The sequence below is a fragment of the Prunus mume genome, linkage group LG5 (genome assembly GCF_029339155.1).
Source record: "Prunus mume cultivar Tortuosa linkage group LG5, ASM2933915v1, whole genome shotgun sequence".
NCBI lineage: Eukaryota > Viridiplantae > Streptophyta > Magnoliopsida > Rosales > Rosaceae > Prunus > Prunus mume.
The window spans coordinates 2,724,971-2,738,581 of NC_142702.1; the positions used below are offsets into that span (position 1 = coordinate 2,724,971).

At 42.5% G+C, this 13,611-nt stretch overlaps 1 protein-coding gene across 1 annotated transcript; it reads left to right on the plus strand.

The window, feature by feature from the left end:
• The first annotated feature begins 5,072 nt into the window (after window positions 1–5,072).
• On the plus strand, window positions 5,073–12,717 carry LOC148916636 (protein DETOXIFICATION 43-like). The gene is made up of 6 exons (XM_089052247.1): window positions 5,073–5,483; window positions 11,512–11,583; window positions 11,744–11,860; window positions 11,958–12,053; window positions 12,182–12,303; window positions 12,459–12,717. The coding sequence occupies exons 1-6, from the start codon at window positions 5,073–5,075 to the stop codon at window positions 12,526–12,528; spliced, it is 888 nt and encodes a 295-aa protein (XP_088908373.1). The 3' UTR covers window positions 12,529–12,717.
• Window positions 12,718–13,611: the final 894 nt, after the last annotated feature.

Here is a 13,611-nt window from a genome sequence, read left to right on the forward strand (position 1 = left end):
ATGGTTTGTGGATGTCCTAAAAGGCTTCAATTAACCTTTATTAATATGAAGAACTAATTGTGGAATTTAATTCGTATATCATCTCTGAAGAGTTGAGTCAACCCACTACCTTGCTAAAGGGAACCTACGGATTTGCATACCTAAAGAATGTGATTAGAGGTACAAATGAGGAGAAATGAAATGAGGAGACACAAGTCAATGGTTGATAATCAAATGTCAAACTCAACGGTCAAAAGTCAACATGTTGACCGGAGCAATTGACCAAAGTCAAATAGTTCGACCAGGTCAATTAAGTAAGACTATAAGTATAATTTAATAGTTAAATTGTAATTAAAAGATTAATTATAGAATTAATATTGACATATATAATTATTAGATTGGGCTTTTAAATATGATTTGAAAGGAAAGGGACAAAATAGCCCAAAAGGCTATTGGGTCCAAGGGATAAGTGGCATAGGATGACATGACCCATGGACCAAATAGAGCCCCAAATACCCACCCAATTACCTTTTGTGTTGTCCTATATAAGCTAAGTGTTGGAGAAAATCTAGCTAGGGTTTTTGGTTTCCTACTTTGGTTGATGAGTGATTATCTTTGTATTTTATCTTCCATAAACCAAAATTTGTTCCAATCAAGAAGTAGCCTAGCATCCATACTTCTTGGTTGCCTTCTCTTCATCTCTAGGAGCATTTGGTGTGGTAAGGTAAAGGACTCCAATCTTGGAGCCTTAAGGTAAAGAAGTCAAAATCAAGACAAAGAAAAGGCATTTCCAACAAAGTTGTTCATTCTTGAGAAATCAAGAAAAGCTCATCAAGGGTCAAGACCTATTCCCTTTTTCCCTTTTCCATTTGTGTTCAAAGAGATGAGGCTAAGATACTTGGTTCAAAAAGCAGAATTGGGAGATGATGTTATTCTAGACGAATCTTTCCACGTTAGCTTCTTTAGTAGATGATAAAGCTTCGACCTCGATCCATGTAGTAAAGTAGTTGGTGGTGAGGATCATCATGCCTTTTTTAGCAAGTGTTGACAGCATGGGACCCACCAAGTCAATGACCTATTGCATGAATGACCATGGGCTATTTTGCAGATGATATACTTCAACTGGTAAACTTGGAACTGGCTTGTAGCGTTGGCATCAATCCCATCTTAGGACATACTCCATAGAGTCATGGCGCATAGTAGAGCAGAAGTAGCCTATATTGAGGGCCTTCAGGGTGAGTGACTTGCCCCAGCATGATTTTCACATTCGCCATCATGGATTTTACAAAGCACTTCGAGAGTTTGCTGGTACTTTATGCATGTGAGATGAAGACCAGAACATGAACAAGTTTGTTGTCCTTCATGTAATATCTTGCAACTTTCTGCTTGATTTTTCTAGCCTTGGACTTCTCTTTTGGCAATTTTTCATTCACCAAGTAGTCGAAGATCGGATCTTGCCAGCAGGGATCCTCATCGATCTTCATTGAGTCGGTCTGTTCTACATCTTCAATTCTTGGCTGATCAAGGTGCTCAATCGGGATTGAGCTCCTAAATTTGGTGTCCAACGATGATCCTAGGCTTGCCGGTGTATCTGCATGTGTATTCTCTGCTGGGGAAACTTGTTGGACGGTGAAGATGGGGAATGCCTTCAAAAGCTTTTGGACTTTATCGAGGTACTGGATTATTCTTGGGTGTTTTGCCATGTACTCTCCTGAAGCTTGATTGGTGATTAGTTGGAAATCTGAATAGATGGCCAAGCCCTTGATTGACAGTTCTTTTGCTAAGCACAATCGAGCGAGTAATGCCTCGACTCTACTTCGTTGTTTGAGGTTGGAAAGCCCAGTGTAATGGCTTGCTCAAACAAAGTTTCGTTCGCGGTAATTATGACGAGGCCCGCTCCAGCTCCCTTGTAATTTGACACTCTGTCTACGTGCAACCGCCACATGTCCTTGGGTAGGTCAGGTTCCGAAGAGAAGGTCTAGTGTACTCTCGAACTTTCCTTGTTTATATTGACCCGATTCCCTTCTTTGGCTAAAGATGAAATGAATTATGCAACGAATCCACTAAAGTGTAAGCTTTTATAGCAATATTTGGCAAGTAGAGGAGGTCATACCAACTTAATTTGATAGCCCATTTCATGAGTCGCTCAGAAGCACTGGGACTATGAAGAATCTATCTCAAAGGAAATTCTATCATGACGGTGATCCGATGAGCTTGGTAGTGGGGTCTTAACTTGCTTGGGGAGGAGACTACAATGGCCAAAATAAGCTTCTCCATCTTTGGATAGCGAGTCTTTGCATTGAGGACAACTTTGAAAGTGTAGAATATCGAGATTTTGGGCCCTCAATTCTTCTCGGATGAGAGCTGAGCTGACCGTTGATTTGGACATTGCCAAATAGATGAACAAGTCTTCGCCTGGCAATGGCTTTAACAATAAGGGAGGTGAAGTGAGGTATGACTTCAAGTCTTGGAAGGTTGCTTCACACTCTTCATCCCACTTGTCCTTTTATCATTTCTCCTTTGTTGTGGCATGCGACTTCATGTTAAGGATGACCTTGATTTGATTTGGATGTGCCTTAATGCCCCTTTGGATGACTAAGTATCCCAAAATCGGCCAGATGAGACTCCAAATGTACACTTGCTCAGATTCAACTTCATGCGGTATCATGCGGTATTTTCAAGGCATGCCAAAGGCTTCAGCGAGGTTCTTGACGTGATCTGCTCATTTGGGAGCTTTGACCAGCATGTTATCTACATAAACCTCTATAGTCTTACCAATTTTCTCCTGAAAATCTTATTCACAAGCCTCTAATAGGTTGCTTCGGTGTTCTTCAGCCCAAAGAGCATGACTTTGTAGCAATATGTGCCTCTTTCAATTATGAAAGAAGTCTTCGCTTTGTCGTCCTCATGCATCATAATCCGATTGTAGTTGGAGTTGGCATCCATAAGGCTGAGTAGCTGGCTGCCGGAAGTTGAATATACGAGTTGATCAATTCTTGGTAATGGAAAGTTGTCATTTGGGTATGGCTTGTTAAGATCGGTGTAGTTAATGCACACTTTCCACTTGTCTTGGTCTTTCTTTGCCACTAGAACAATGTTGGCCAGCGATTTTGAGTATGAGACTTCTTCGATGAAGTAAGCAGCTAGAAGCTTGTCAATCTCGACTTCAATAATGGCAACTCTCTCGGGAGCGAAGTTGCATCTTTTCTGCGATATTGGTTTATTGGCTAGGTTTACATGAAGCCTATGACAGATGATCTGCGGGTCAATGCCAAACATATCATAAGGTGACTATGCAAACATGTCTTTGTTGTTCTAGAGGAAGTTGGTCAGCCCCACTTTCCATTTTGGGCTTAGGCGTGAGCCGATCTAGGTTTTTCTTTATAGCTTGTCAGGATAAAGGGGTACTAGCTCGACATCCTTTTTGGGCTTCCATCCTTTTTTTGAAGAGGCCTCCAGGCAGATTCCCTTATCTCGATTCTGGCTCTTTGATTGCTATTAAGGAATGACAATATTTTTTCTCTTCTGCTTTGTTAGGCTTACGATAGTGAAATGGGTTTGCTTGCTTTTTTTCAACTCTTGGCTGAACATCTTCTCCCCATCGCCGATCACTGTTGATCGCCTGACACCGCCATAGGGAGTGGTAGCAGATTTTCTGATGTGTGGCAATCCATGGTCTGCCTAGGATGTCATTGTAGGGGAGACTTCATCGATGATCATGAAGGTTTGCGAGCTGATCACCGATGGAGAATAGACATGCCCATCTGCTAGATAACTGAAAGTTGTAGGATATTGGATACGCTACCCTCGTCCACGTGAATTCGGCCTATCACTACTTGCGCGATTTGGATTTTGATGACGAGGGCGTCATTGTGCAGTAGATTAAGCATGATCATGTCTTTCTTTTGGAAGTCGATTACGGGATCGTTTTCATTTGTTGGACAACTGGTTAAGACTTGGTTGTTTAATCTTCCTCTTTATCTCTTTGCTGGTCAACCCAGATTTAGCAGAGTCAGCCAGGATTGTATTAATCCTTACGACTTTCTGTATAGGTTTCTTAGTTGCATTGCAATCCTTAATCTGCTAGATAGCTTTCTTTTGCCGCAAACTTTGTGCAGTGGCCTTCTCTTACAAGCTTTTTGAGGTGTATCTTCCAAGACCGACAGTTAGCCGTGTTATGCCCATGTGCCCATGTATCCCTCTTATCATGATTTTCCTTCAAAGGTGGTGGCCTCCTAAGCCAAAGTTTGTCTTTCACGTGGGCCAGGATTTAAGGTGTCGAGATTGTGAACTTTGTATAGCTCTAATATGTTGGAGCGCCTATTTGGGTTGCGCCTTGTGTTTTCCCCTATGGTTTCTACTCATGGATCTATCATTCCTTTAACCTGCTTCCTTTGGCGGTTGGTCGTCTTGCTTGGTAGATTTTTTGGCGGTGATCTGATTGTCATCCCATAGAGTGTAGAGTTCTGCAGTTGCGAAGATCTCGCGAGTCCGGTGGGAGAGATGGTCAGCTCTTGGCATAGGTCGTGCTCGGCTGACAAGTCCTTCTTGAAAGTAGAGGATTCGATCTGATAATTGCATCCCACAATGTTAGCTTTTTCCGCCTTGAATCTTTTGATGTAGTCTTGGAGAGACTCATCATGTTTCTTGCGCATGTTAAATAGATGGTCAGAGTTCTTCTTGATCCTCCGGTATGTGTTGTACTCTTTTGTGAAGACGAGTGCTATCTCTCACAAAATGTTGATTGACTTGGACTGTAAGGTATGGAACCAATCTTGAGCTACTCTTAGCAAGGTCATTACAAACATCTTGCACATGAGCGCATCTTCAGCGTTATAGAGGATTATGGCACTCTTAAAGTGCTTGAGATGGCTCTCGAGATAGGAATCCCTTTTGAAATGCATGAAAGATGGAATTGAGAATCGCTTTGGCAGCGCCGCCTGCTCAATCTTGTTAGTGAACGGTGAGGAGTACAACTGGTCTACCTCTTTACGTAAAGCATCTTCCAAATATCCTCCAATCTTCAACCTTCGAAGTTGGTCATTCACGAGGTTCTCGACATCCTCTACCTGTAACGCTCACAATCCCTGTTGATGTTGTCCATAAAGCGGGCGTCACTAGTCTACTTCCTTATTACCCCTAGTGCAGACCTCCTCGGTTGTCTTGCCTATGTGGCGTATTGGTGGATTGAGCTTGCAAGGGACTTCTTGTGGCTTGTTGTCATATACTGGCTCTTCCAGAGCGGGCCAGTAAGTGTCTTTCTTTGCTTACTTCCTGAGGAGGGTAGTGAGGCTGATCTCCTTGAGGGCCCAGGTGGGCATGAAAATCTGATCGCGGGTCCAACCTCGTGTGTACATTGCTCTTTGGAGCTAATCTTGAATCGAGACTCGATCTACTTTTGCCTGGGCTCGCAAATGCTTAAGGTCTCGGACCATGAGGTGCTGTCCAACCAAGTTGTTTTGGTCATCTACTCTTTAGGTCAATTGGTTGAATCTGAGACTGAGGTCTGCTTGACTACTAGGATCAATATGAGATAATTGTGTGGAGCCCAATTGTACGTTGCTTAGGGTTTCGTTAAAGGTGTGCGTGGAAGCAAATATCAAGCGGAGTAGGAAATGAGGGAATGGTTGCACTTGCTCTAAGATCACGCTATAGTCGGCTGCGTTGCCAAGATGGATGTAAGTGGCAACATCAACGTGGGTTGTGGTAATGTCATGGTGGTGTGCATCAGATCCGTGAAGCCGTATGGATGACGGCTACTAGAACTGGCCGCAAGGCGATATGAAAGGATCGACTGTGGATGGAGCCACACCTACGGCTTTGGGGCCGTGGAGAGGAAGTGTGGTCCTGGCCGTGGGGATGTGCGGAGGAGGAATGGTGCTGTAATGACCCGGTCCTAAATAATTTGGCGAATATTAATTTATTCAAATAAAAGGATCATTTTGCCCCTAGAATATTTTAGGAGGTTTAAAGTTGACTTTTTGACCGGGAAGGAATTTGGAAATTTCGGAAGTACTGTTGCGTAGAGCATGGTGAGATGAGTCTGTAGACACGTAGTGGGCTTGAATCGGAGTTGTAACGAGAGAGATACGATCAAAATACCCTCAGTGGCATAACCATAAATATTGCGAAAAGGGTTTAATAAAATTGACTTCTCTCTCTCTCTCTCTCTCTCTCTCTCTCTCTCTCTGCGTCCCTATCTCTCTCCTCTAGTTCGACACCACCATAGCCGCCAGGTTTTGGCGGCGTTCGCTCATCCAGCCACTAAAGTTGACGGGGCCAGTACCAAAATGATCGGGCAGCCGTCCTCTTCCTACCCCTGCCCGGTCCCATCGCTAGCAGATTGAGATTTTGCCGGAAAATCGAAGAGAAAAGCTCGATTTCACCCGATACTTCGCCGGCTTCGTTCTCCGTCGTCCGACCTCCATTTTTGGCGATCAAGGTATGGAAATTCATCCCTTCTGAATGATCTAGGTGATGATTAGGTAGGATTGCATCGATTTTGAGTAGGTAGCTTGATTTTCGATTTAGGGTTCGGTCGGTTTTGGGATCGCGATTCCGGCCACTTCCGGTCAGTTTTTGGGGTATGCCCGAGAACAAAAGTGACTCCAAATAGGGTGTTCTACCTAGGGTAGGAGTCTTGAGCCATGATTATGTGTTTTTCCAGCGATGGGTTATCAATTTGGACACCCACGCGATACCGGCGCGTGTGGCGGCACGTGGGCAATGTAGAAAAAGGGGCTTTGGGTCCCGATGTGGTCTCCTGGTTTTCATGAGCGCGTGGGTTCTTTCGGATTCTAATTCGGTTGACGTTTGAACCCCGAACGGATTACGCATATTGTGGGTTATCCGGATTCGATAGGTTCGGACCGTTGGATTGACTCCAATTTAATATATGTTGATCTAGGTATTCCTAGGCTCATGTAGGATTCGACGGATCAAGAAACGGAGTCCCGGATATTCTGGAAATGCCAACCCTAGGGCTAGGGTTTCAGTGACCGTCCGATCATGAGATCGTGAGCGATTCGACCGTCCGATCTGAACCAGACTTGCAGGACATGTGTCCTAGACCCTGTAGAACCTATAGGAACATTCAGATCGGAATTTGGAGGTCGTGGGCCCCGCGGGCTCGTTTGACCTAGGGTGGGTAGTTTGACCCCGGGATTGACCGTGAGACTTCCTAGGTAGTGTTACCTTCCTAGGAAGATTAAAATGACCGTAGTGATATGTCTTGACCGTTAATCGAGTTATGTAGATATTGTGGATTTAGGATATTAATTGATGAATTTAAATGGGGGAGTTTATGGGATGCTATATTGATTGAGGTTTATATAAGATTAGAAATTAGATATATATTTAATTGTGTGGATGTATATTTAAAGGTATAAAAGAGTATAGAATGTCAGTTTGGAGTGCTATATGCACTACCCTATGTACCTCCCTGGCGTGTTGATAGACCCCATACGTGGCCGGGGGCGTCCCACGTATGAGGAGATATGTGATATTGTGTTGAGGTCGCACGTGTCGTAGGAGTAGTCGGCGTTGTTGCACCCCATACGTGGCCGGTGCGTCCCGACGTATGAGGGGAGATATGTGATATTGTGTTGAGGTGTCGAGGAGTAGCCGGCGTGTTGACAGACCCTATATGTGGCCGGGTGCGTCCGACGTATGAGGGGAGATATGTGATTGTGTTGAGGTCGCACGTGTCGAGGAGTAGCCGGCGTGTTGATGCACCCCATACGTGACCGGGTGCGCCCCGGACGTATGAGGAGATATGTGATATTGTGTTGAGGTCGCACGTGTCGTAGGAGTAGCGGCGTGTTGACATACCCCATACGTGGCCGGGTGCGTCCCGACGTATGAGGGGAGATATGTGATTGTGTTGAGGTCTCACGTGTCGAGGAGTAACCGGCGTGTTGCGGACCCCACGTGGCCGGGTGCGTCCCGACGATGAGGAGATATGTGATATTGTGTTGAGGTCGCACGTGTCGTAGGAGTAGCCGGCGTGTTGACATACCCCATACGTGGTCGGGTACGTCCCGACATATGAGGGGTGATATTGTGATATTGTGATGAGGTCACACGTGTCGTAGGAGAAGTCGGCGTGTTGATGACCCTATACTTGGCCGAGTGCGTCCCGACGTATGAGGGGATTATGTGATATGCTTGTGAGGTCACACGTGTCGTAGGAGTAGCCGGCGTGTTGACAGACCCTATACGTGGCCGGGTGCGTCCCGACGTATGAGGAGATTATGTGATATGCTTGTGAGGTCACAAGTGCCGTAGGAGTAGCCGGCGTGTTGAGCCACATACGTGACTTTGGATGTTCTGGCGTATGGGGAGGTTTTTTGAGTTGTGTTTGAGAGAAAAAGGGGTTTTAGAGAAAGAACTACGTGTGGCTTGATCCTCAAGAAGGATACGAGGCAGCCTGAGTTACTAGGTGCAGAGCGAGCCTAAACTTTAGCCTCGTATAGTGAGATTTGTTCGGACCTCGTTGCTGGTCCGGGAACTTGGTTGAATTGAGGCTTGTTCGGTGGACTAAGTGAACGGATTAGATTTGGTTAGGTACTTTGTCAAGTTTGGTTCGGACCTTGTCGTTGGTCCCGAAATTTGGATGAAAGTGAGATGCAGTCGTGTTAGGAGGTTGGAGCCTCGTATGCTAATTGATTTGGAAAAATTAAATGATATAAATTATTTTTGGCTTGCATAAGTGCATTTGATTATATTATTGGGCTTAAGGAATGTGTTGGTAAATTGTTTTGAAGTATTTGAAGGCCAGAGGCGAAGTAGCTGAATTGCATGTTGTTATCTTGTGCATGCTGCCGGATGGGATATATAAATTGTGATTTTATGCAGGTTGAACATTTGGGTAATGTTCAATTTACGGAGACTCGAATTTTCGCAGAAAGTCTCGTGCCCTACTCCTTTTGTAAAAGGAAGTTACAATCTAGTGAGTGGGCCCGACATTGGGGTGATGTCGGGATTTTCACAGGATTCGTCTCTAGTTCCGGAAATTCGGGCAGGTCCTGTGTGCTCACGACTAGGGGTCGTGAGGTGGAGCTATAGCATTGACCCTGAGGCCGTGGGGACGTGTGGAGGAGGGCTGGTGCTCACGACCAGAGGGCCGTGAGGTGGAGCTATAGTGTTGACCCTGAGGCCGTGAGAAAGATGGCTTTGGCTCGTAGCAGATTGAGTCACCACGAAGGCCTTGCTTCTCGTGCGCATTCTTCTGGCCATGGTTGTTTGGAAGGCTTTAGTTGAGTGATGAACGGAAGGAAACAAATTCTCTAATCTGAGAAAAAAAAGTCTGAAGATGAGTGACAACTTATTGGAAGTTGGTGTTGTACTACACCAAACAACTTCTTAAAATTCAATCATATCCCAATTAGTCAGTGTAATATAAAAAGGTTAATTCAATCCAATCCAGTCTAGCTTACCAAACAGAACCGTAGTTCTTTCTTTGTTGTTTATATAGTGCCTCTTTAAGTGGGCTATTTTAAAATAAAAGTTGTGAAAAAGGACAAAAATAACTCTAGATTGGAACAGATGAATTAAAAAACTTAATAGAAGGGGGCACATTGACACGTTTTAGAAGATTAGGGGCCCTCAAAATCAATTTGAAAATTTGGAGGGTAAAGTGGAATTAGGATAGTTTAGGGGGTATTGCTTAAACAAACCATAAAATTTTCAATTTCTTTTTCAGTCAGATTTTTTTTTATAATCAATTATATAAAGCTGGGACAAGTTTGCTCGTTAAGAAAATGATACAAAGTATATATTTTTAACAATTATCAGATAGGCAAATAAGGTCTAACCAAGTGGCAAATGGCCTTAACTTGTAGACCAGAGGTCTCATGTTCGAATCCCTACGAAATTATAGTTGTGTGTGTGAGAAATTCCTCTCCCTTGTGATTTAAACCGTCTCTTGTACTGAAAAAACAATTATCATATACAAACTCCACAGCTTGGCTCACAGATACAACATATAGTATACTTCCAAATCCACATAATCCCCCAACAAATCGCCGCCCTCTCATTCCCATCCCATCCATCTCTCAAATCTTTTTTCTACGCCTTCCCCATCTGATTCATATCATATCAGTCAAAAAGAAAATGAAAAAATTTGGACCCTTCTTCTTCTGCTACGTGGTTTCGCTTCAGCCATCAACAACATGGACAGTGAGGAAATATATGACGCTGCTGGAGTTTTCATTGGAGTCCTCGCCATAATCTTACTCATAGTCTTGATCTTTTGCTGCAACCGAAGGCAATCTCCCGTTGACCCGTCTGACCAGGACGAAAGCTCTGCAACCATTGAACAAGGCCTTGATGAAGCCACAATCTGCATTGATTCCCTATCTAAATTCTCTGATTCATAGTAATAAGACAAAAATATACCGACCACATATCCATAGCCCTCCATTAATTAAACCCATTCTCATATATAAGACAGGTCGACTCCTCAAGCAAGGTTAAACCCATTAATTAAACCCATTCTCATTTATTTTGAATGATAAATAAGAATTAAGTTTTGTTGGTACGTATTGCTTGTGGTGCTATCAGGGGATTGTAAGCCCAAGGGAACATGCAGTATCCAAGCTGCTTTCGTCGGGAGTCTCTTCCAATTAGAAAAAAAAAAAAAAAAAGTTAGGTCACCTACGTCCTTTCTCTCTTCTACATTGTGTTTAGCCATTGTACGAGTTCCCTAGCTTACAGGTTTATTTATACTAATTTCTGAAATTTTTGGTTTTTTCTTTTCTTTTCTTTTTTCAATTTTTTGTTGTTTAAATTGCATGTTGACGTCACAACGACGTCAGCATTGGTTAGCTTACTCAGGCAACAGCCTAGGCAAGTCTTGCCTTTGGGCTTATCCCGGTTGGTGGAGCCCAGCTCTTACCCTGGCAAGACTTGGGTGCAGGAAATCGGATTGGGGGCCTAGTGGGCCTCTTGCCTAGGCTTGGGCCTCCCAGTGGAACTGCTCTTAGTTGAACTCTTCGAACTTCATTCATGTGGTCAGAAATTCGAAACATCTATGCACCTAATGAATATTTATGTAAACTCCCCTCCACAATTGATTGTACTTATAAAAAAAATAATAATAATAATAACAAAAAGCATGTTAGAGGCATATATTGATTGATGAGTCTCCAAAACATCATAACTGAGAAAGGTTCTATTATCACCAACCCCAACTCATGCAACTATAAATCCCCCTTCAAGTTGTAGTGTCTTTGTGTCACCCTCCTGGCGTTAATTCTCAAGAGCTCACATTTTAGCTTAATCAACATTTGAGCACTTCATTTGGTATATGAGTTAAATTGAGCTTAGTTTGTGATAGAACCCCACACTATTAGCAAAATTGATATTGTCCTCAATTTAATCATCTACAAAGCATAGAAGGTGTGGAGTTTTATCACAAAAAGTCACCGGTGATATTAGTAGAGGAACCATTCATTATATGTTGTATTTTAGTTGCAAGTAAGTAAGCTTCGTACTCAAACAATCTTTGTGTCATTGTCCCCTGCTCTTTAGGGTATTCTAGCATGTGCATTTGCTGAGAAAGACTACAAGAAGGCCGCAGCTACCGCAACCAGGGTATTACAGGTACTTCAGTTTGTACACATAGCAGCAGAGGCTATTTATCTATAAACCATTCATGACTTGAGGTTTATAATTAACCTACTATTTCTTTTTAACAATTTCGTTACGTTCCACATTTGCGAAAACAATCAGCATTTTAATTTGTGAAAGAATATTTGTGCAGATGAGCTTTATCCTTGGTGTGGGGCTTACTTTTGTTGTCGGAATTGGTTTGTACTTTGGAGCTGGAATCTTTTCTAGGGATGTCAATGTTTTGCACCTTATAAGGATTGGCCTCCCGGTATGTAATTTTAGCTCATCTAAAAGCTTTCTCTTTCTCAATATATGTTTTTGAATGATGAAAGAATCTTAAAACTAAATTGTTTTCTTTCCATCAGTTTGTTGCAGCCACACAACCGATCAATTCACTGTCTTTTGTCTTTGATGGAGTGAACTTTGGAGCATCCGACTTTGCGTATTGTGCATACTCCTTGGCAAGTCTCTTGTAAACCATTTTCCACACTAAAAATGATACTACAAGTTTTGCAATTGATGTTTCTAAATTCTCTTTTCACATATTGTGTTACTAATTCTTCAAACCAAATTCTCTGTTCCTTCTCAGGTTCTGGTGGCCATAGCAAGCATTGTATCCTTGTTCCTTCTCTCCAAATCCCATGGTTTCATTGGAATTTGGATTGCTTTAACCATCTATATGGCGCTGCGTACATTTGCTGGTGTATGGAGGTAATTATCTGTTATGAACTTACTTTTCTTTTATCAACAGGAGAGAGATTCGAATTTGAAACCTCTTCCAACACTCGGCACATAATTAGTATCATCACTAGATTAGAATGTAGTTGGTAATTAGAAAATTGATTTTGGACCTTACACACTTGCAGGATGGGGACTGGAACAGGGCCTTGGCGCTTCCTCAAGGGTCGATCACCACCAAAGGTTTCACGAGTCTAGTAATACAGGAATATTTAAGACAGTGTACTCCCATGATTAATTTTTTGCCTTATCATCTTTTCCTTACTGTTATTAGTATACAGGCATAAAAACTCAACTTTCAGTCTGCAATTTTTCCTCCTTTTTGTATCATGGTGGTGACCTGTCCAGGATGTTTGGTGGTTACATATTATTGTACTATATAGTCTATAATTTCACATAGTCATTGTATTGTTTGGTGGTTACATATTGTTGTACTATATAGTCCATAATTTCACATAGTCATTGTATTTGCTGCCCCTCCTCTTTCTTTGGGGTAGATGGATTGATAGGAATGAAATGACAACCCCCAGTTTTTACTCTATGCTTTACCAATGGAAAAAAAGGAAGCAAATATATAGTTCCTTCCTTCCTCCATCTCGGTATATCATTTATATCATCACTAACTCCGAAAACAATTCTCCCTTGGAGATGCTCTGATGGAACTTTTGGCATTCCAACCAGATTCAGTTCTAAAATGAAATTCAAGCTATTATTACCCATAAAAACTTATTAAAATGAGATTTGGCTCCTCACTTTGGTTGCTATCAAAAATAACGTCAAGGTGCCAGCCTTCAAATCCTTGTCAGCATTAACTCTTGGATCGTAACATTATATGATGTCAAATTTTACCATTAAAACTCCACCTAGCTTTTTAACATCTCGGTTGGAGATGTTTACCTATTATTTCTACACACCTATATTCCTGACTTTCCCACCTATATCCCTAACCCTAATCGGGATTTTTTTTCCTTCATTTCTTTGGATAGTTAGAGATGATAATGGCTATGCCTGCCACCTGCCAGCATCACCTGTCTCAAGTTTAGGTCTTACCTCCTTCATACACTACTAAAGAACAATAATAATAATAGAGTTGAGGCAATCGAGTCTCTTTCATCACGTGATAAATTTTACTTCCTTGATTACTTTGACCAACTGATCTCTTGGGAGAGAGAGAAGCAGAATCATATCTACGAGGAAGGATCCTAGCTACAAATCATATTGAAAGGACCATTAATTCTTTCTTTATGACTTTTGCTGAGACTTGAGAAGACATATGCTCCT

Excerpts from the sequence above, each read along its gene's own strand:
- LOC148916636 (XM_089052247.1), top strand. The coding sequence starts at position 5,073 with ATGTTGTCCATAAAGCGGGCGTCACTAGTCTACTTCCTTATTACCCCT. Across the intron at positions 11,861-11,957 it reads TTATAAGGATTGGCCTCCCG|TTTGTTGCAGCCACACAACC; the intron begins GTATGTAATTTT and ends TCTTTCCATCAG. Across the intron at positions 12,054-12,181 it reads CGTATTGTGCATACTCCTTG|GTTCTGGTGGCCATAGCAAG; the intron begins GCAAGTCTCTTG and ends GTTCCTTCTCAG.